The sequence below is a fragment of the Oenanthe melanoleuca genome, chromosome 9 (assembly GCF_029582105.1).
Source record: "Oenanthe melanoleuca isolate GR-GAL-2019-014 chromosome 9, OMel1.0, whole genome shotgun sequence".
Lineage (NCBI taxonomy): Eukaryota > Metazoa > Chordata > Aves > Passeriformes > Muscicapidae > Oenanthe > Oenanthe melanoleuca.
This window is the reverse complement of record NC_079343.1, coordinates 6,832,309-6,853,942: the sequence shown is the minus strand read 5'-3', so window position 1 is coordinate 6,853,942 and position 21,634 is coordinate 6,832,309. Positions and strand designations below refer to the sequence as shown.

At 41.1% G+C, this 21,634-nt stretch overlaps 1 protein-coding gene across 1 annotated transcript in view; it reads right to left on the bottom strand.

Annotated features, from left to right (window-relative positions):
- PXYLP1 (2-phosphoxylose phosphatase 1) overlaps positions 1-21,634 on the bottom strand; it is a 47,562-nt gene that overhangs the window by 14,245 nt on the left and 11,683 nt on the right. Inside the window, exon 2 of the mRNA XM_056499166.1 lies at positions 18,404-18,535. Within this exon, the coding sequence (XP_056355141.1) occupies positions 18,404-18,482 (79 nt within the window). The 5' untranslated portion in view covers positions 18,483-18,535. The remainder of the gene's footprint in view (positions 1-18,403; positions 18,536-21,634) is intronic.

The following is a 21,634-nucleotide window of genomic DNA, read 5'->3' as shown; positions in this document are numbered from 1 at the left end:
CATAGAACACTAAGAATAAAATTGAATAATAAAAATAACACCTGCAAGACTGCAAGAATAGGTGTTTGCAGTTTAAAAAGCAACTGAAAGAACACTTTTAAAGGAGACTCTTAAGTCAGTACAGCAGCTATGGGTACAACTTAAGACTATTTTGTGGACTGGAAATGGACTCAGATATTAGAAATATCAATAGTTCACATCATAGGTGGTAAAACTTGTCCTTATTGTACAGTGAATATGCCTGGCTTATATAAGGGAGAAGGAAAGACATGATAAGCAGTATTTGCTCTTAACACACTGGAAATAACACACATTGGGTGAAAATAATGGCAATCAATCAAACTACCTATACAAACACATGAGTCATCTATTTAATGTAGCTAAATAGAAAAAGGAATTACATGAACAGGGCACCAGCGTCTGCAGTCTCCTAAAAATCTCCACCAGATGCATAAACATGAAAATAACAAGTATTTCAGAGTTGAGGGAATGGGGATAGGAGGGATGAGGGGGACAACAGGGAAGATTGACAACACAAGAAGGAGATGAATCCCAGCTGGAGCTGCTCAGAACAGCCATCCTGAAGAGCTCACCCAGCCACACTGGTCCTCACCCCTTGTTCCAGCTCCTCAGAAGCTGGAACATTCCTGCAGTTTCAGAGCTTTGGGATGAGGATCCCAAGTGACACATCCTCTCTGTATTTCTGGCTGCTGAAACAAGAGAGGTATTTTCCATGCTCTTAGTTGTTTCTCAATTATTTCCTCATCTCCTGCCATTCCCTGGACATTAGTGCCTCATATATTTATGATGTTCTCTCCTTTCTCCCTCCCTTCTCATTTCAAGCACTTGGCCTTCATTGCTGTCTCCATTTATCCATTTCCTGGCTCTCCAGTCCTGCTTCACACACCTCATCCTCTCCAGCTCCCTTTGCACAGCAGGCTCAGTTAGGTCCTTCATTTTTGTACTCCCTGTACAGAAACTGCTCACACAGAGCAGTTCTCCAAAGCTCTTTGAAGAAGAGCTGACTGTCTTCCTGTATCCAAGTATTTCCCTACTCAAAGTCCTCCTCTGCATTGTCAATCCCACCTCTGTCTCTCACATGGGTTTTCTGGTCCATTTGCAAGGAGCAAAACTACAACCAGTATTGAACTGATACAGCTCAGAGAGGAAAGGGAAAAAATATATAAAAATAAATTTTAAAAAGCCTCTCACATGAAGCTGAATTTGTCTTTTTTCCATACTCAGTTTTGCTCTTCCAGCTGTAAATCATTACAAGGTCAGAATACTGCTACACAGTTTTCACATTGTTTTTCACAGCTTAGCAGTATTTTATGTGAATTTCTCTATTAGTTCACAGCAACATGCCCTTGCCCAAAACAGAAGTCTGCCAGTGTGCACACAGTCATACTTAAATCTATGATTAAGAGAGGTTTCAGGCAGGATTTTTCCACTGCTGTGCCTTTCAAAGCTCATGTTTCACTAGACAGCAATACAACAATGTAAACCAGAAATGTAACAGATGATTTTGATGTGCATTTGCCACAGCCAGAGCTGTTAATAAAATAGATCTGAAACATATTTCATCATATAACTGGAAGCTTTGCCAACACTGAAACTATAAAGAATATGCACATATTATTACAGAGGTTGCTTGACAACAGAAAGGGAAAGAGAACACATTTTATTTCCCAATATTCATAAACTTATTTTTATAACTAAAGCAGCTACATAAAAACTACTTTGAAACAATAATTTTGAAGAAGTTATAGTGAGGAAAAAAAAGTAGTAAGTTACAGAAACAATAAAAGGAAAGAGATAATGCAACTCTTCCCAGGGTCCCACCAGGCTAAAATTGTTTGAAACATGAAGCAAAACTAAATACATGGGCTGATATCAGACAAAAGTAAGACCTGATGGAACAGCCAAACAGCAACTGCTGCCAGTGCCAGAGAGGCACTGGTCACACAATATCACACCTAAATACTTCTGCAGAATCACTCCAAGAATTCTTGCAGCTCCAAACTCAAATTACTGTTTTAAGTCAACACAATTCAAAAGAAATAAAATCCAAACTCTGATACTAAGTTTAACTAAACAAAAAAAGCTGCAGGAACCTTTATTGTAAATCATACCACAGAACCTGAAGACCACATTCTAAAATGAAGTCAACAAATTGACTAAGAAATGTGTTTAAGAACAAACCCAGTGGCATCTCAAACACTATGAGTATGGTTTTATTTCCAGTGTACATTAATTACGACCTATATAAAGAGCAAAAAAGTTAATTGTCCCCCCAACCAAGCTCCTGAATGCCACAAAATATATAAACCCCCCAAATATTAGACAAGTAGTTTCCAAGCAAGAAAGAGAAATTCTCAGAAGTGCTTTCAGTGGAATGATCATAACAATTTCTACATAGCAACTAATCCCCTCTGGAAAAATGTCAAGTTTACCAAATCAGCTATTGTGCTCGGAAGCCTAAGCAGGGAGCCAGATACACATTAGGGCTACAAAACTGACATGAATTTGACAGAATTCAGTACAGCAGAAAACCAAACACACAACAAAGTGCAATTCATGTAGAAAGAACACCAAATTAAACACTAAATCACTTCATTATCAATTCCTCTCCCTCCTGCAGTCCTACTTTCAGCTTGAGATACAAAAGGTAGCAACACTGTTTACCTAGAAGAAACACATTTATCCATGAAAAAGAATCAACATTACCTAAAACCAGAAAGACAGGCAATAAAACCAGTTTCCATTGCTGTTTTCCCTTGTAGCTCCAAACAGCCTGAGAAGCAGCAGCACAAGTAGCCATGTTAGTCTCCATTTTCTGAGTTAACAGAGAGCTGAAGTTTTCATCTTTTATAATACAGAAGGTTCTTTCAGCCCCATGCAAACATACTATTTAAAACAGTCAAATAGAAATGCAGCCACACAGAAGAAATGAAAAACAGCAACCCCACTGTAAGTAACCTTATGCTGATGGGTAAAGAAAAGCAAACACGCATGTCAGAGAGTACAAAAAGTTATTTATCCACTTCCACCTTTCCCCCCACCCCTTTCTGCTCCTACCAGAGCAGTAACAAGGCTGCCTAGCACAGAGCAGAACACTCAGGCCTCTGAAAGCCTGTGAGGAATGTGAGCTTCACAGATTCACAGAATCATTAAGGTTGGAAAAGGCTTCTAAGATCATTGAATCTGATTGTGAACCCAGCACACCATGTTCACCACTAAAACCTGGCCCCAAATGCCACATCCACACATTTGTCCTCATATCCAGTCTACAGCTCCCCTGGCACAACTCCAGGCAATCTCCTCTTGTCCTGTGGCTTGATACCTGGGAGAAGAGACTGACTGCCACCTGGTTACAACCTCCTCTCAGGAAGCTGTAGAGAGAGATAAGGTCCCCATGAGCCTCCTTTTGTCCAGGTGAAACATCCCAGCTCCCAGCTCCTCTTCCAGTTGCTCCCTCCCTGAAAAAAATGGAAGCTAGAACAGTACTGTTCAGAACAACAACCCAAAAGACACAGGAATTCTTGGAAACAACTGGTGGGGGAAAAAGGTGAAGAAACAATCTGGAAAAAACATATAAGGCACACATGGGCTGAAGAGCACACCGTGCAGCACTGAAGGCACACTGCCAGTGGACAAATGAAGCCACCTGAGCACAGCAGTGCCAGAGCTCTGACATCCTGTGACCCTGGGTATGACCCCTGCAAGTCCCAGGTGTGAGCCCTGCAAACCCCCAGGTGTGGTCCTGGAAAACCCAACCCTCATCCCTGAGCAGCACACCCCCAGGATCAGTTTTAGAGCTCTGCCTTGGATTGCAAATGCACATTTGGGTATTAATGAAGTTCAAATGTGCCTGTGTGACACACAACCCACCCTTCTCATTTTCTTCTTTTGTATCACTAAATAAAGGCTTTGACTGGCTCAGAGGTAAGATCTGTATTAACAGCAAGGACTTCATCCATAATGCATAAGGCCACAATCACTAATGTGCTGTATTTGAATGCTGAATAATCACACAAACAAAAAAAGGCTTATTAACCTCACACTAGTCGAACTATCAAGCCCTATTAAAAAAATAACCATAAAAGTCTTTTGAAAGGCTTTCTAAGCCTGTGAACATAAGTTTCTAACTTTAGATTTGGTATTTATATAAAATATCAATGGAGCTGTGAAACTTTTAGAGTCTTAAATTTTCACTGGCTTTTAATTTATTAGAATGTGTGGCTTAATTAAGAAAAAAAAAAAAAAAAAAAAAAAAAGCAGTAGTTTTTACTTTAAATCAAGCCTCTTGCTCTACAGAATCTGAAGAGGATTTTTTTTAATGTAACATCTGTCCACACTGGACCTATGAAGAAGTGACAATCCCCAGTGTCTTTTCAGTGTCAATCCCTTAACTACTTTTTTCACCTCAACTCTGCTTCCCCAAGCATTTGCCCTTGCATTTTCTCCACTCTTGCTGTGTGTCCTGCCTGTTGAGGGGCAAGGGGAGAAGGGATCCCTCATGCAGAGATGTGTTCATGGGCAGCCACAGCCCTCTTTTGACTACAGAACAGGCTCTGAGCTTCAAGGGTTTTTTCCCACAGCACTGCTAAATTCTCTGAGCACAACTACAAAGGAGAAAAATAAAAGTGAAGGGAGCTATGGGGGAGGTGGGTAACAGAGAGAACAGCGGGGGATGGAAGAGGGCACACCCTTAAATTTAACCTGGAATAGCAAGAGTGAAATGCTCTGCCTTAAACCCCTGAGAAGATAGAACAGGCTCCTTGGAGTGTAATTTCTGCACAGTATTTCAAGCCAAGAATTGTGTGCATTCCAAGGTGACACAGGTACAACCTTCTCATTGCAGCTGTGGCAGGGCAGCAGAGAACACTGGGAATGTTACCTACCCAAACTCTGAAAATGGTGATTCAAACACAGACCCATCAGCCTCAGTAAGGAAGAGGGCAGCAACTTCCAAACTCATGGGATTGACCAAGCAGCCAAATGGAGCAAACAGAGACTACAGATCCCCTCTGAGGTTCCAACAGTTTGCAAACACTCAGCACCAGTGGTGAGTTATGGGCTGACACGTGCCCAGACACATATACCTATTTCACCCACTCAATTTTGTGGCTGCTGCTGTTTTTCATTCTGTAAAAGAAATCATAGTAATTTCAAGCAGTTTTACAGCACAATCCTATTGCCAGCAGCCTACATGTCAACTTCTAAGACAAACATTAAAAAAAATATTCACGAAGAGTATTTAAGTGTAGCAAACAAGCAGCAGGTATCATTGAATAAATATTCTTTCCATGGCAGTATTTCTAATCAGAAGTGCTGAAAAATGTTTGCTACAGCAGCCTTGAATAGCTGCATTTGATACTGCAGAGGCACAGTTCTGCCACAGCTTCAGCACAGCATATTTTGACACCAGGAATTAAAGCCCACTAGAACAGTTCTATTGATCCTATCAAATAAACATGGACATCTCCCTTCCTACAGCAAAAAAACCAATTACTTTGGAAGACCATGAGGAATGCTGCAGCAGACTTGTGAAATAGAACATCATGTTTCAATTCTTACAGAGAGAGAAACTTTAGTCTGTCAAGAGAAATCGATTAAATTCACATAGTTGGGGAGTTGGATGGATGAGGAGGGTGTGTGTCCATTTTGGTGCACTCATCTTTGTTGGGTAAATTTCTGCATTACTTGAGTCAATATCAGAAGAATGTTGCTTTTAAAACTCTGTTAAGTGCTATGTTTGTACTTCCTCATATAGTTCCTCAAACTACATCTTCAGTTTCATAGTGACAATACAGAAATAACAGTCCCATTTCCTCTCCCAACTACTTCTTGTGATTTAACCAAGACAAGAGGTGGATTTCCCTTTTCTTTTAGCCTTGCAGACTCAGCCACCACAGAGCCTGAAGCACCAGGTCTCCTTCTGCCCTTCTCCACCTGGAGAACTCAGCTACAGTTAGTCTCCATCCAAAACATGCTGGAGGTGGGAGCAGGGCAGCCAACACAAGGAACCACCCTCCTCCAACTGGAAAAATACCCAAAGGAAGTTTGAAATAAAAATGCTGTTTCTCTGTTTAAAGTGTAGCAAATGTAAGTTTTCTGAAGCATCCTCTATATCATATGTTCACTGACAGAAAATGGGAACTCAGGGAAACTAGGAGGCTGCAGATGTACCTCAGCCAACCCAGTGGAAGACAGATCTGATTAAGAGGAACAAGTATGAGCTCTAGAGTATTTAGATTTTCAATGGGCATGCTTTGAAGAAAACCACAGACATTAGGACATAAGGAAAAAAAAAGACTTAACACTGCTCTCCTGCCATGCACAAGTGAAATGGAAGTCTACACATACACCCCAGGATGAGTTTTCTCACCACAGTCTCTGCTTTCTCCCCAGAACAATCATAACACAATTGCAACTACAACTTGTAAGTGCATCTTAGCTTTTCTAATCAATCCTGGTGTCATTTTCTTACATGAAAGGCAGCCAAAAGCTAATTCTTCAGTCTAATGCCATCTGAGTTTTCAGCCTTCTTAGTTTTCAGATCCCTAAAGATTTCCACTGGAGATGCACATGTTCCTATGGACAACTGAGAACTACTATAAATAGGCTGCTCTCCTCAGCTGTTTTTCACAGAGTTGGACAGAAATAGCCAACCCTCCTACCCCTTTCCAGGAGTGGGGCAAAGCCTACTTGTCTGCCTGTTTTCTGGCTCATAAGCTGTGAACTTTCTTTAAAGGTTTTCCTCATTTTGGGGCAATTGCCAAAAGCAGCCCTTGCCCATGGTGCCACAGGTCACAGGTACTGACCCAGGGCCTTTTTCCATATCAGAGCCAGGGAAAAAGACCAGATTTCAGTACTTGTGTGTTCATGTTAAAAGGGAAAATAGAACAAATACACACAACCACCACACCTGGTAGCTTACCAGCTTTAAACAGCAGTATTGCAGAGAACAGGTTTCTTATTTCCAGCTGCATTAACTGCATGGCTAGCAGTTTTTTTAACAAGGTCACAATCAGACTTACATGAGAAAAATAAATATGTTAAGAAAATCCTTTTTGCACCAAACACAACATGGCAGGCCTTGTACTCTTGTGTTTGGAATCTAATTTAAGCAGATACATTAAATTATACAATGTGTGCTTGCATTTATTAAGTCCAGATGTGGCTCTGAAAAGAGCTTTATCGTTTTAGGGGTTTTCCCCTGGCCCTCATTGTTTTTTGCTGGACAATTCAGAAGGACATATGGCACTGCTTAAACAGCTTCCAGGATTTTCAGCCTGAGAGCAATAACACAGCAATGCTAACTGTAAATCTGAGCCTTTTCAAGCTCTAGAGATGACAATCATTTTCCACTCCTCCTCCCAAAGTGAAAAATTACTTGCTGAATTTTATTGTATTTTCCTACTACAGTGAAACTCTACAGTGCTCGCCACAGAAAAATTTCTATTAATTTAATATACTACTACTTTAAAACAAATACACATGCACACATGAAGCTTTTCTTTCCCAGCATGTCACTAATTAGCCCATTGCTTGGCTCTGTGCTTGGTCTGGAGGGAGTGGGGGAGGCTCCTACAAGACACCCGGACAAGCAGACGGATTTGCTGCTCTGTAACATTCTGCTCAAGTCACACCTTGCTCGTTCTCCAGGCTGTTTAGTGACAAGAGGCAAAAGGAGCCCCAGCAGTGCTTACACTGATGCAGTACTGCTGGTGCTGGCCCACCACAGGCTGGCTGGGATTCCCAAATGAGAAGGATAACAAACAGCACAAATCACCACGCTCTGCTGAAGTCCCTCCTATTGCTGGGGGCTGACACATCTCATCATGCTGTGAGAAGACTTCAACCATATCAAATCAGTGTCCTGAGGGCCACCAAACAAGGCTTAAATGCACAAAGACTAAACAGGGGGGAAGTATGGCCTGAGTGCATGATTTTTATAAATACCATAGATCCACCCACCCACTGTTACTTATCCAACAAGATTCATGAGCACTGCAGTAAGATTTTAAAGCACTGTCCTGCTTCTGTCTATGGAACCCAGCAACAGCTAAATGAACTAATCCAACTGAATTGTCCTAGAACAGATTTTCAAAACAGCTTTTATCAGCTGTGTTCAGAAATGGCTGGCAACTCTTCCCATTTCCATAGTATTGTCTCAAAATAAAGATCAACTGCTCTACACTGACATACACTGTACTGAATGCTTCTGGGGACCTTTGCTTTTACATTGGGGGTTGTTTGTTTGTTTTTATTTGTTTTTTCCTTTTGTCCTGTGTGATTCCCACAAATACTTGAGTGAGAAGCTGTGCAGCAGCAATTGCAACATGACTGAAAAAAAGATGCTTGGCAGATTCACACGTGAACTGAACACCAACATAGCAGCCAAGAAGATTCAGCATAGAAGAATACACAGCAGAAAGTATTTCCTCAGGAACACAGGCTACAAATCCTCAGGCTTCAGTGATCCTTTCATCTACAGCAGCTGGGCATGATACAAAATTATACCCCATAAAGCAGAGCTCAAGAGTTGCTCCTGTTCTGTTGCCCAGCTATCTGTTGCTGACATGAGCTCTCTACAGCCCTATGAGTGCTCCCTGCACACAGGGGAAGCATACACTACTCTTTTCTATCATCCTACATGCCTCTTTTCCTTAGGGTTCTACCCAGACTCAAAATGGGGAGACTCAGTCTCTCCAGACTCAAACCAAAATAACCAGAATGCCCTTTGATATTCAAGTCAATTTTCATTAGGACGTGTAATAGAACATCCAGCTGTTCAAACAGGAATTTCAAAATACACAGGGGAAAAAAAGAAAAGCGACTTAAAATCACACCTTAGGTCTGCCCACCACATCTTCACAAGTATTGTTCCCCTGGTGTTAAAACACCAAGGCAGCAGCTTCTGGGCTGCAACAAACTACATCAGCTCAGTGGTAAAGGCACCTTCTGGTCACCTTCCTTCCTTCCTGGCCTGCAGCATCTCTGCCACACACCTGGGAGGCAGAGACCCAAGCACTGCCAGCCCACAGGCAGGAACAACCCTGTCTGCAGCTCAGCCTCTGCACAGGCACAGGGCACAAACTGCTTCATATGTTAATGTCATCAGTCAGACACAATCCACAGACATCTGGCACTTCTCTAGAGCACTGTCCTTCCAAGATAAAAAGCCTTACAAATTCAAATCAATATTTTCACTACTGCATTAAATTAGCACTTTTCTGTTTCGCATCTAATCCCAACTGCTTTCTGTCCACAAGCTGACCTGCTCAGGGAAGTGATCTCAACACCATATGCCACTGCTTACCCAAGCCAAGCCAGCTCACTTGTTTGTCCTTGTCAACACCAGGGCAAGGCACAGAAAGCTGCCATGGATATGCCAGCAGCAAATCTCAAAACAACACCCGTAATACAGTAGAACCTGACAGATTTTTGTGCTGGGGAAGCCTTCCATGACAGTCATTAATCTCAGGAATTCAGAACAGTGCTCTCTGGATCAGGGAATTATTGGTATCTTTGGGACTCCTGCCATAAAACAGCTTAGGGGAAGACAGTGAATCTTATTTCTTGTCTTCATTCAGCATTAATGTTCACAGTTGGTAAACCCAAAATTACACCACATATGTTTCCAGCTCTATTAATCCAACCATCTCACAAAAGTAATGAAGGGAGATCACTTACATTTTACAAGACTTCATATTTCACTGCATCAAGTCCACAAAAGCCCCAGTCTTTTAAATACAAACTACTTAGACTCTGCCTCATTTCAAATAAACCACAGTGGCATCTAATATGTACAAGCACTGCTTTTCTCTCAGAGAGTGTGCTTTGAAAAGCTAAAAGGGAACTCATTTTGGGAACAGAGATTACTCTTATTAGAAAAAACAAAAGGCAATAAAAAACTGCCTGTAGGCATTAAAATCTCTAAAATCAGTACAGTTTGAGACACTTCGTTAATCACAGAAACTCCACATGCCCAAGAACACACAATAAATTTTTCAAAACCTTCACAGTCAAGTGACAAGACACTTTGGATTAATTCAGCCACTGTATCATTTCAGCAATGAGATCCCAGCAAAAGCACAGATAAAAGAACAAAACTGCCTGGAAGACAACTCGCAAGAGAAAAATTAAAAGGACTAAGAAGAAACATGAACAACTGTATTAAGCATATTAAGCATCTCTCTTTCACATACACACAGTGGAACCAGCACATCCATAAAACCCCAATGGTTTTCAACTCAATTTGCAGCAGTATAGTGGGGATTAAGGCAAGCACAAAAGCACAGCTCAGAGAAACAAATCTATTATCAAACATGAAGTTTAAGTAGCCCTCCATGCTTTTCAGAAGACTGCACATGGCCTAGAAATAGGGAAAGTACAACTGCATTATAACCAGTGACACTAAGGTAGTTTTCCTGATACTGTCCTGTTGAAACTCTCCTCACTGAACAAGGAGAGAAGGGAAATTTGGGTCAGAACATTCTCTGATGAAGATGCAGAACGCAAATCTCAAACAAAGGACAGCAAATTATTAAAGTATGAGGAACTCATTTGCAATTAATAGATAACATTGTCCTAAAAGCTCTGGTAAAAGTAAAGTAAGAGAGATAAAGCTAATAAAAGTGTGAATGATTGTGAATTCTCAGGAAGCTGTTCAAAAATCAGAGTGGTCAGCAGAATATTAACAAAAGGCTCCTACTTAAACAAAGAGTGACAAGGCTCTGTTTGCCTTCTCAGCTTAAGACATCCAGGGTTTGTTTTGATGCCATCATCTCTGTAACAGGAGAAAAACAGAAGTACAAGGGAAGGCAGCTGAGAAGTGGTTTATGGCAAGAGCAAACCTTCAGGGATGAAAATCACTGCCCAGTGCCCAGCCAGCCCCAACAGGAACACCCAGCAGGGAGGGCAGAAGCAGAGACAGGTGAGCTCTGCCTTTGCTGGCAGGTGAGCAAAGCCCAGAGCCCATCTCCCAGAGAGCCCTGGCAGGCAGGGCTGGGGGAATGGGCCCTACACTGCCATCTGCTACCCTGGAAACCCCAAACAAGAGCTAGAATGCAAGCCCCACGCAGAGGGGCCATGCTCTTGTGAGAATTGAGGCTTCATGTTGTGCAGATTTCACCTGTGTGAGCTAACCCTGACTCACCATTTATACAGAATGTAACAGCTGCACATTAGAAACAACATTCTCTCTCCTCTATTTCTAAACAAAAAAAAAAAAAAATAGGGTGAATATCCAAATTTAAAAACAATGGTTCAGTTGTTAAAACACACTTTAGCCTAGTACACAAGTAACATATGGAAAAATCCCCAGAATAATTTTATTGGATTTAAAGACAGACATGCCATCTAAAACATGCCTGCAGTGACCTGCAAGGCAGCCTGACTTGGCTTTCAAGAGCTGTGAAAAAGGAAGAGCAGAGAATTGGTTCAATGACAAAACAGAATTTGCTAATATATAAATAAATCAATCACCTGACCTACTGCTACAGAATCAACTGTGAAGTAGCCTTCAAACATGTTTTAACACTTCATATTAATTCTGCTAAAACAGAGTCCAACTAACCACCATGGATGAAGTCAGAATATACATTTAAATAAGAATTATAATGTTCTGTAGCCTGACAAGTAACTTCTGTTGGTCAAATCCTGTCTCAAGTGATATAACCTGACCTATATTTAAAGTAACTATTTTGAAATGATTGCTCTATTTTTGTAGCACAAAGTAAGACTGTCCCATAGTATCATTCTCAAGTGCTCATCATATCTCCATTCCCTTCATAGGTTCCTTCTGTGGACTAATGCATTATAGCACCACTTTTGAAAAATCATAGAAAAGTTATTTAAAACTCCAGTTGCAACATTAAAAGGACCTTTAACAAAAATCTCTGTATTTACAGTTAGTCTTCTTCATTTGCTGCTAAAATGTACAGAGCCTTGGATTTATTATTTGTGGGTCGTTTTTCCCTTTAATCTTAAATTCAGACTAAATTAGCACTTCAAGAAAACAGAACCCAGAGAGACTCCTCGTGAGTGGAAAATCTGCCATGCTTATGAGCTTGAAGGCAAAATTCATGAAGGGAGATATCCGCTCTCCTTTTAATTTTGTATGCTGGTAACACATGACAAAAACAAGTTCTCTACATCTAAATTCTAAAGCTGTGGCTTTTTAAATATAGTTACTTGTATACAGCAGCAAAATGCAAAACCCACCCAAGCAGCCAGTGCCATGGTGAGGATCTCAGGCTAAACCCCAAACACCTCAGTGCTGCACAGGATGCCCACAATGGCCTCAAAAAGTAAGAGCTGCTGGAAAAGATCAAGCCAGCAAAATAAAACTCTACTGCTCTTCTGTGTGGAAAATCCAGATTTCTGTTTCCTGTGACTCATCTTTAAAACCAAAACCTCCAGTGCCGAATCAAATGACAGAAAGTAGAGGGAAATTATTACTGGAACAGCAAAATGTCACTTCCAGACATGCTGATACACCAACACTCAAGCATGAACCATCAAGGCAGAGAAAGTATTTTTTAAAAACTCCAAAAACCCCATAAAACAGCTCTTCACACTTCACACAGGAACCAGCACCCTGCCAGGGCAGTGGCCAACATCCTAAAATGCAGTGGTAGTCACCAAAATCCCTTTTTATCAAAAGGCAAGCCTAAGCCACTGATCAAAGTATCAAAGTATGTAGGAAAACAAACTCTAAACCAGAAGAGAAGCTCCAGGGGTGAGAGCTGCCCAAGAGCCAGGGCCTTCAGAAGGACAGTCTGGAATCGATGTCAGCCACAGGGTTATAAAAAGCATCCCTGTATAAAGGATTTCCCACTATCATTTTAGTCCTCTTCTCTTGACTATTTCCTTTTCTTTAGGTTTTCAGTAAATAGAAAAAAAAAACCTAAAAAACAAAAAAACAAAAGTATTTACTTCATGGAAAAAATTAATTTACATTCCTTTGATTACAGAGAAAAAAAATCATTGTCAAGGAAATTTTACAGAGCGTACACATGGCATCCTAACAGAAAGCTTTTAAATTGCCTTTGCATTTGCTTTATTCAAGGAAATTCATGGACAAATTTTTGAAACATCCTGAGGACATTCACCTTGAGGCTTCTGCTGCCAGTCACAGACATTTCTAATGTAATGGAAGGCCTTTGTTTGTCCAGTAATTGGCTTCTCAGGCACCAATCTTTGGAGGAAAAAGAAAGTTACTCCTCAGGCCCACATGAAAACTCCTGTTCCTGAGCTGACCTAAGGGCTAATCCAATGCAATTAACACTAGCAGGGTCCTAAATTCTGTCTTATCTCCTTAGTTTGAGGCTTCAGGACCACAGTTGGATTCTGACACATCCTTTGGATACAGGGGGACTGCCATCCTCTGTCCCTGAACTGCAGGAATTGCCCCCAAGCACTGCATTTACCTTCCCTTTGCACTGCTCTAGGCATGTTATACAGCACAGAGCAGGAATAAAGACCTCAGCCACTGCAACCTCTTCTTCTGGCAAAAGGAATGAAGTATCCTTACATATATTCTCTGTTTGTACAGAAGGAAACTGTCCATTTTTAGTCAACAGCATTAAAGATAATATTTACAGAGATAAAAATACAGCCCACAGTCCAGCACAGGTCATTTTTCCATTCTGCAGCTTTTCAGACAAAGTGAAACACTAAAAACTTTAGATAAAAACAACATAATTATATTTTAGAACAGCCTTAGCTGACAAGTCTATCAAAACCAGCCCTCCTTTTGTCTCTTATGCTGAAGTTTTAAATTGTTTTACAACCATGATCATTTACATAAACAAAGAGGAAAAAAATGAAAACATGTGTGGAATGATAAACACTATAAGAAAAATACTTCTCCACTCTTTTCTGTAGATCTGGCCCCAAACATAAAACAAGAGGAAAACAATGACAATTCCTAATAAAACTTTAATCTGCAAGTCACATTTGGTTTGGAAGTCAAACAGTTTCCCTATGCAATGGGTTTCCCAAACAAAAACATTCCATTGATATGATTATCCATTAGAGACATCAGAGTATTTTTCTAGCCAGCAGTGGAACTTTTTTCATGTTAACTTTTAACACTGTCATTTTCCTACACTATTTAAAAATCCAAACGTACAAAATCCAGGGGCATTTGCCATTCAAGAGAGGTTCCTTCTATTGCTGATTGCTCCAGGTGTAACTCTGTACAATGCATTAATAGCCAAAATGAACTTGAAGGCACATCTGGCCCCAGCCTTTGGCTTCCAAGTCCAGGCCACACATTTATATTAAAGATGTCTAGAACTGCTAAGGTTTGAACATTTTCAGCAAGTATAAACTCCTTGTTAAAAGTCTTCTATGTGCATGCTAGAATGCCAAACCTGGCAAAACTATGAATAGGTATTAGAATATTCTAGTAAATTTTCAAATGTGTCTCAAATGCATTTCTCCCATTGTCCACCAGCTATGTTCAGAAAAAAAGAAAAACCCGTGACATTATTTATCTCAATAAATATACAAAGCTTGAAAACAGTAGGACTTCCTGAAGAAAGTTCCCTTACCCTACTGCTCCTTGTGAAATTCCCAGGAAAGCAGCCACCCCCAAGGGCAAAGATCACCACAGACCCTGTGCCTTTTGCTCCTGTTCAAGGACAAAGAGCAGAACCAGCCAAGTGCCCCTTTGCCCAAAACGTACAGGACAGAGGACCCCGCAGGAAGGAGTGTGTCTTACAGCATCCACAGCACCATATCACCTTGAAAAATGACTATTACAGTTTAAAAATAGTCTCCAGCTGTGCAGCAATCTGCTTACATGTCTCCTTCTACCCAGGATAAGGAGATGAAGAAGATGCAGCTGGCATTTGAAGCAGCCAGCCAAGCCAGCACACATGTGACACACAGACACTGACTGCTCCAAGAGCTGCCTGCCACACCCCTGGGACAGAGTCTGAGGGCAGCTTCTGACCTGGTCACAAGTGGGCCATGAAGAATTGGTCCATGTCCATCCACTGAAACTGCTGGTGGGAGAGAATACTTCCAGCTCTCAGAGCTGTTGAGAGAGACTTTGGAGGAAACTTTCTCCTGTTTCACCCTGTGAGTTGAACTGTGAGTATCCATGTAAAGCACCAGCCTTGTGGTGAAAACAACATAGGAAAGCAGACTACAGAACTCAGAAACCATAAGTGGAGAGAAAGGGACCAAGAACAACTAAACATCATAACAGAGCACAGAGTTTTCTTTCAATCCTAGGTCCATCCCCAGCCTACCAACACTGAAGATTTTGAGGTCCTGCACTGGTTGTTTTCCCCAGAGTTTTTCTCCTTGTGTGCAAACTTAAGTTGTGACAACTATTAGCTCTGAAACAATTGCCTCAGGAATTTGTCTTACAAGCAAAGACAGACTTATTAGGACTGCTGACACAAGCACCCATAACCTCCACTTCATCCTGGCTGCAGAAATCACTGCTCACAAAGCAGCTCCAGGTCCTTCCCAGCACAGTATATTAAAGTAAACCAGCATCCTTTTCTGTTTGAAGCATGAGCCAGACTGTGACCTTGCCAGCCATCCCAGTGAGGGCTGTTCGTAATATTGAGTCAGAACCTACAAAAAATCAGCTGAGCTTGGCCTTTACTACTCCCTTTGCTTCAAAGTCAGCTACAACTCACAAGTCTGGCTTCAAATGCCACAATTCCACATGTGGATAAGAGGGACAAAATATCAAGCGTTTACAGGAGTTTTCCTCTGCTCTAAAGCAGAAGTTTGAAAAAGGAAGATATGCACCACTTGTAAAATTATACATTTAGTGTTACTGTTTTGCTTTTATAAACAGATTTATCACAGACAGGAACAGACATTTTCAACATTCCATGCTTAGAAAAGCAGTAGCATATTTTAAAATTACCAGCCCTCCTCCACAAAGCTGTGCACTGCTTGCTAATAGAGATTCACAACCTCACAACAGGATAAAACATTCATTTCCACTCCAAATGCTCCAGGAGGTACCTCCCTTCCAGCAAAACAAAATAAATCAGTGGCTTGGGCATTTTCCTGAGTCCAAATGTATAAACACTCATTTTCATTCCATTAAATCATATTAGCATAGAATCATTTAGGTTGGAAAAGAGCTCTAAGATCAACACCAACCATTAACCCAACAGCACTGTGTTCATCACTAAACCATGACCCCAAGTGCCACATCTAGCTGTCTTTGAAATCCCTCCAGGGATGGTGCTGAGCAGCCTGTTCCAATGCCCAACCACCCTTTTGGTGAAGACATTTTTCCTAATACCCAATATAAACCTCCCCTGGCACAACTTGAGACTATTTCCTCTTGTCCTATCACTTGTTACCTGGCAGAAGAAACTGATCCCCACCTTGTACAGTGTCCTTTTGGGTAGCTGTAGAGAGTGATAAAATCCCCCCTGAGCCCCCTTTTCTCCAGGCTAAACACTCCCAGCTCCCTCAGCCACTCCTCATAAGATTTGTGCTCCTGACCCTGCAGCAGCTGCACTGACCAATTCTTCCAGACCTCAGTACTACTCTTGCCATGAGGGGCCTGTAGCAGGATGTTCTGCCTAAGTGGGATATAAAATAGCTCAAATTCTACCCTATTTGCAAATAAGTTGTAAGTGCTGGATGGAAAAGGAAGAGTTCATGCTAATTTTGGTGGTGAAGAATGCTGAGAATAGCTGGACTCACCAAACCCAAAGTGCAACATTCTGAGGGTGTGAAAAAACAGCATTTCCTGACAGAAGCAGGCACTGATGAGGATGTGACAAAGTTCCTGATAAAGACAGCAACAAGTGATAGCACTGGTAACTCATCTGAAGCTGCTGAGCTGCAGGCTGCTCAGCTGGCACAGCTCACCTAGAAGCACAAGGTGATCTAGGAGAGTTTTGGTTTTGCTGTGGAAATGGTCTTTGCTCCAAGTCTGGACTAATTGCTCTATATCCTGAAGCTGGTAGAAGTTAAAGTATCAGGCTACCTGAATGTCTTGGCTCCCAGTGGACTGTACTGCAGCTCTCACTATGCAAAGGTTTCTTTATCAGTGTTGGCATTGGCACTGAGCTCCATGGGGCTGCCTGCTGCAGCTTACGTGCTTTTTAAAGCACCTCTCAAACATCCTTATCTCTAGCAGAAATGTTATGTTCTAATTAAGTAGAAAATAATTTTATCTTCAGATGAAATGTGATTCACTCTCCTAAATGCCTACCTCCTCATCTCTAAATAAAACTCATTTTAGTTAACAATTCAGTTTCATGTTTCAGCTGCAGCTCCTCTAGGATCTTCACCCTATGCACAATTCATAACCAACCCTACAACACCAAGGGCAAAACAAGCTGTAATCAGACACCCTGGCTTGTGCCCAGAGGAGGCTGAAGAAGCAATTTAGAGCCACAAGTCCCTTTATTACACGCTGATGAGTTCAGGCACACAAACCTAACAGCAGAAAACCACCAAGTTTCTTTCAGCTTCTCTCCCTCCCTTTTATAAAGTTGTCTGCCATGTGCAAAAGCCACATTCTAATTCTAATATGATCTTTTGGGTTTGGGAGGTTTTTACACTAGGCAGAAAAAAAGCATAGTGTAAATGTCCCAGAAGGACTGTGCTCATTAAAACACAATGAAAGATGACAACAACAACAAAGAAAGCTATCCTATCCTATGGACATGAACTTTTACTTGCCTTCTAACAGCAGCTCACTACATTGCTGTGCATTAGTGCAGACCACATTATCACAAGAAATGGCTTTACCTGGGCAATGTTCTCTCTCCTGAAGCAGGGGATAATCAGGCACAGGGCACAGTGCTCATCTGTCACCTGCACTGCCCTGCCCTCAGCACCACATCCTGCTCAGTCACCAGCATGTGAGGGCCCTCTGCTCTGACCATGATAAATTCATCTGAAGCACAACACAATTTATCTGTTCTTACACAAACCAACCACTCCTGATGAACAATACAACTGTGTGAAGTTTCCTGATGTGAGGGTGCAAATCAGGAGAAGTTCAGCACTCAAATCTCTCACAGCAGTTTCCTCAATCCCATCTGGTCTGATGCAATGTAAAATAAGAATTGCAGCAGCTTTCACTCCAGTGTAGTTTGTCTACTTTCATGGAAGGATTCAATCACATTTAATTACTTAACTGTACAACAAAATGCAGAGTTGTTTTAAATAAAATAGCCTGATTTAAACTCTCTAGATCACATAGATTCCTACACAGCACACAAAACCATGTTTCTTACTTTTTTGGAAAACAAACAAACAAAAAACCCCAAAACGAACCCCAAGTATTTCAATAAAGAAAGAGTGCTTAAACAACATGTAATCATGATCATTTTTAAACACACCTATAGACCACTATATGTGGAAGACAAAGCATGAGGACACTTACAGAATTGCAGACTGAGGCTCAAAAAGGCTAATAAGGCTGCCAAGGCCAGCAAGAACAGAAAACGGTTTCGGAAAAGCATTATTATTCACTCTGCTTGCTCTTCATGGTTTCATCTTCAGATATCTGTGGTTCCTGCAGACAACAAAACAGTGGCAAATATATATTTCAGATGTGGAAGAATCAGTTATTCTTTAAAGACAAGCACACCAGGCAATTCAATTTGCAACAATAAAATTCAGAAGTTGCTTTCACCAGGACTAACTGTATTTCCACAACAAAACTTTCAGGTAAATAAAAATTATTTCCATTTTCCATAAAATTAAGCTTGCTCCTGCTAACACAGGATTAATACTCACATTCACAATTCTTAAGATAATAAAGAGTAAGAAAAGCTGTCAATACCATTACACAGTAAACCAAAAAGTAATAAAACCTCAGCAGTCGTTACTCATTGCAAAAATAAAAATACAAAAACCCAAGCCCACTCCTGAAAACATCCAAACACATTCTTCCTTGCAAAATGAAATTCTGAAGAGTACAGAATTTGCTGAAGAGCCCTGTTTTCACAGATGTACATTTTCCTGTGGAAAACTGCTCTATATAAGGGATGAGAGGGAGTTGCTCTCCCCCCCACATGCCTTTTTTTCTTTTTTAAACAACCAGCTGCTCTTATGTGCAAGAGATGCCTCCTCCTAGCACTGACAGTGTGTTGCAGGAAATTGGTTAGTCTTGAAAGAAATCTTCTGAGATTCCCAGATCCTTTGAACTGAGCTCTGTTTATGACAGAGCATTCAAGTCTGTTGACAGAAAGTAACTTTTTTCCCCTCCACCACTTCTTTTTGCCCCAGAACTTATTTCCTCACAGACAGAGGCCTCTCTTTATTTTTATTCCTTTTGAGAATGGTAAGTCTTACATACACATGTAATTAATATATATTTGCTTAACAAAACTCTTCTGGACTCCAAGAACTATCTTAGTAAGATTTTAATGTCTGAGCACTGATAAAACCATAACCTCAAATTTCTGATTTTTTTCTACACTGCCCCCTTTCCCCCCCAGTTAATTTTCTTACTAGTATTTGAAAAGGTCTCAGGAATCACTGAACTTATTTTATCCACTGGGATTGGTTTTGAAAAGAGCTGTGTGGTTTCAGTAAGCAAAATCCATTATACACATACATTTTGCAAGACTGAGTTCTTTCCATCTCATTTTACTTGGACAGCTACCTTTACAGCTTTTGGAAACTGGAAAAAGGGAAAGATCAGGAGATTCTGAGAAGTAAGAAACCAGAGTCATTAAAGTACTTTTCCCAAATGCCAACAGCACCATAAATGGCATATGCAAGCAGTAATAAAATTAAAGTAAAAAGAGAGGGAAAGGGAAAGTTGGAAGGAACAATTTTTAACAGTTCTCAATTTCAAAAAATCATAGCTCATCCTGGAACATCCTAGTGAAAGGCAAGCAGAAGCAAAACTGAACTACACCAACTGCAACTCAACAAAGCTGTGAAGGATAGAAGGTAAAAGGATTAGTGTATGTCAAACACCAGGAGAGAATAAAGCAGTTCAACCAAACAGATGGGACAACAGAAGGAACCACAGGAAAAAGCAAAAAATAGATTTAGTAGGGAGGAGAAGGTAAAATCTCAGGAACAAGAGGTCTTGTGCACAGTCTACACAGATTAATACTGTTGTTGCATAAAATAAAGCTGCCACGAAAAAGAAAAAAATTTAAAGACTGAAAAAACAGGAGATCTTACACACTTCATATTAGCAAAATGTTTTCATGAGTAAGCTTAATGAGCTTCAAGCTTTAATTGCAAGATCAGAAGCTTTAAACATTGAGTGTGAAGGGCATCATTCAAGAAATTACAAAGTGGAAAGATTTGGCTTTTGAATACACTTTGACTTGCTAACAAATTGAAAGTTGCTCTGTTGCGACTTATGAGGAACAGGAACAGCTCCTGCTGAGAAGCTGTTAATTAAAAGCCTGTCAACACAATTTGCCATCAGCTCCTCCACGGCAAGAAGCTGCAGGCAATCAGGTGAAGGATGTGAGCCTGAGCCCTGGAGCCTCTCCACAAGGTGTCCCAGGGCAGAGCTGCACTTGGCCAGCACATGGGAAGTGAAGGCACTGAACAGCACAGTATTGTGAGCACCCACTGAAGCGAGCGTGGTAAAAAAAGATAAAACGAAGCCTGGGGGGGGGAGAAATGAAAGTAAACCAACCTTATCTTCCCACAAAACTATTCTTACATGCAGATGAAACAAAACAGCAAACCACAGAGCAAAACACATTTGGGGTGCTCAGGACAGACTATTACAGAGCAAGAGCACTGCAGAGCATCCACTGCCAACCTGACATTTAGGCACTGCTGATCTTTCTCTCTTTACCCAAGGCAGAGTGCAGGTCCTGGCCCAGCCTCAGCATCCTCACACATGAACTCACAAAGGGCAATTCCATCAGAAGCTGACAGCACCACCTTGCTGGGCTGCAGGAATGGGGCCTGGCTCTGCTTCAGAGCCAAGGAAACACTTAAACTGCTTTGAGAGGGGAGTGAGCATCACACCGAGGTGCAACTCAGTGCCAGGAGCAGCAGCTTCTGACATGCACCCAAAATTGATGCTCCTCTCTGAGACAGGGAGGTTTAGACTGGGTATCAGGAAAAATTTATTTTTTCAGAAGGGCTGTCAAGCATTGGAACAGGCTGCCCAAGGCAGTGGTGGAAACACCATCCCTGGAGGGATTTAACAGACCTGTGGATGTGGTGCTCTGGTTTGGTGGTGGGTTTGGCAGTGCTGGGGGAATATGGTTGGATTTCACCTTTCCCAACTTGAACAATTCCATAACTCTGTTTCTATGAATGTAGTACTTGATAAAGATGACCTATACAACTCCAAATATTTCAGTCACACTAATTTTAAATATGACACACTTAAACAGTTTAGAAATTCATAAAGATAGTCATTAATAAAGCATCCTACATTGAAATGCAGGTAAGTAAAAGACTACTTCTCAGTCACCTTTTGCAGCATACCTACCTACATACCTATCCAGAGAATGTAACTTTTCCTTTTGAACACAATCCAAAATCTCAACTCATCAAAACATGCCAGAATGACTCACAGCATCCAGAGCACTCTCAGTACTTACCTAATCTCACACAAGTGCTGGTGTAAGGTGTTACTGCATGCTCACACAAAGGTAAAAGCAGCCTTATGGTTGAAGGC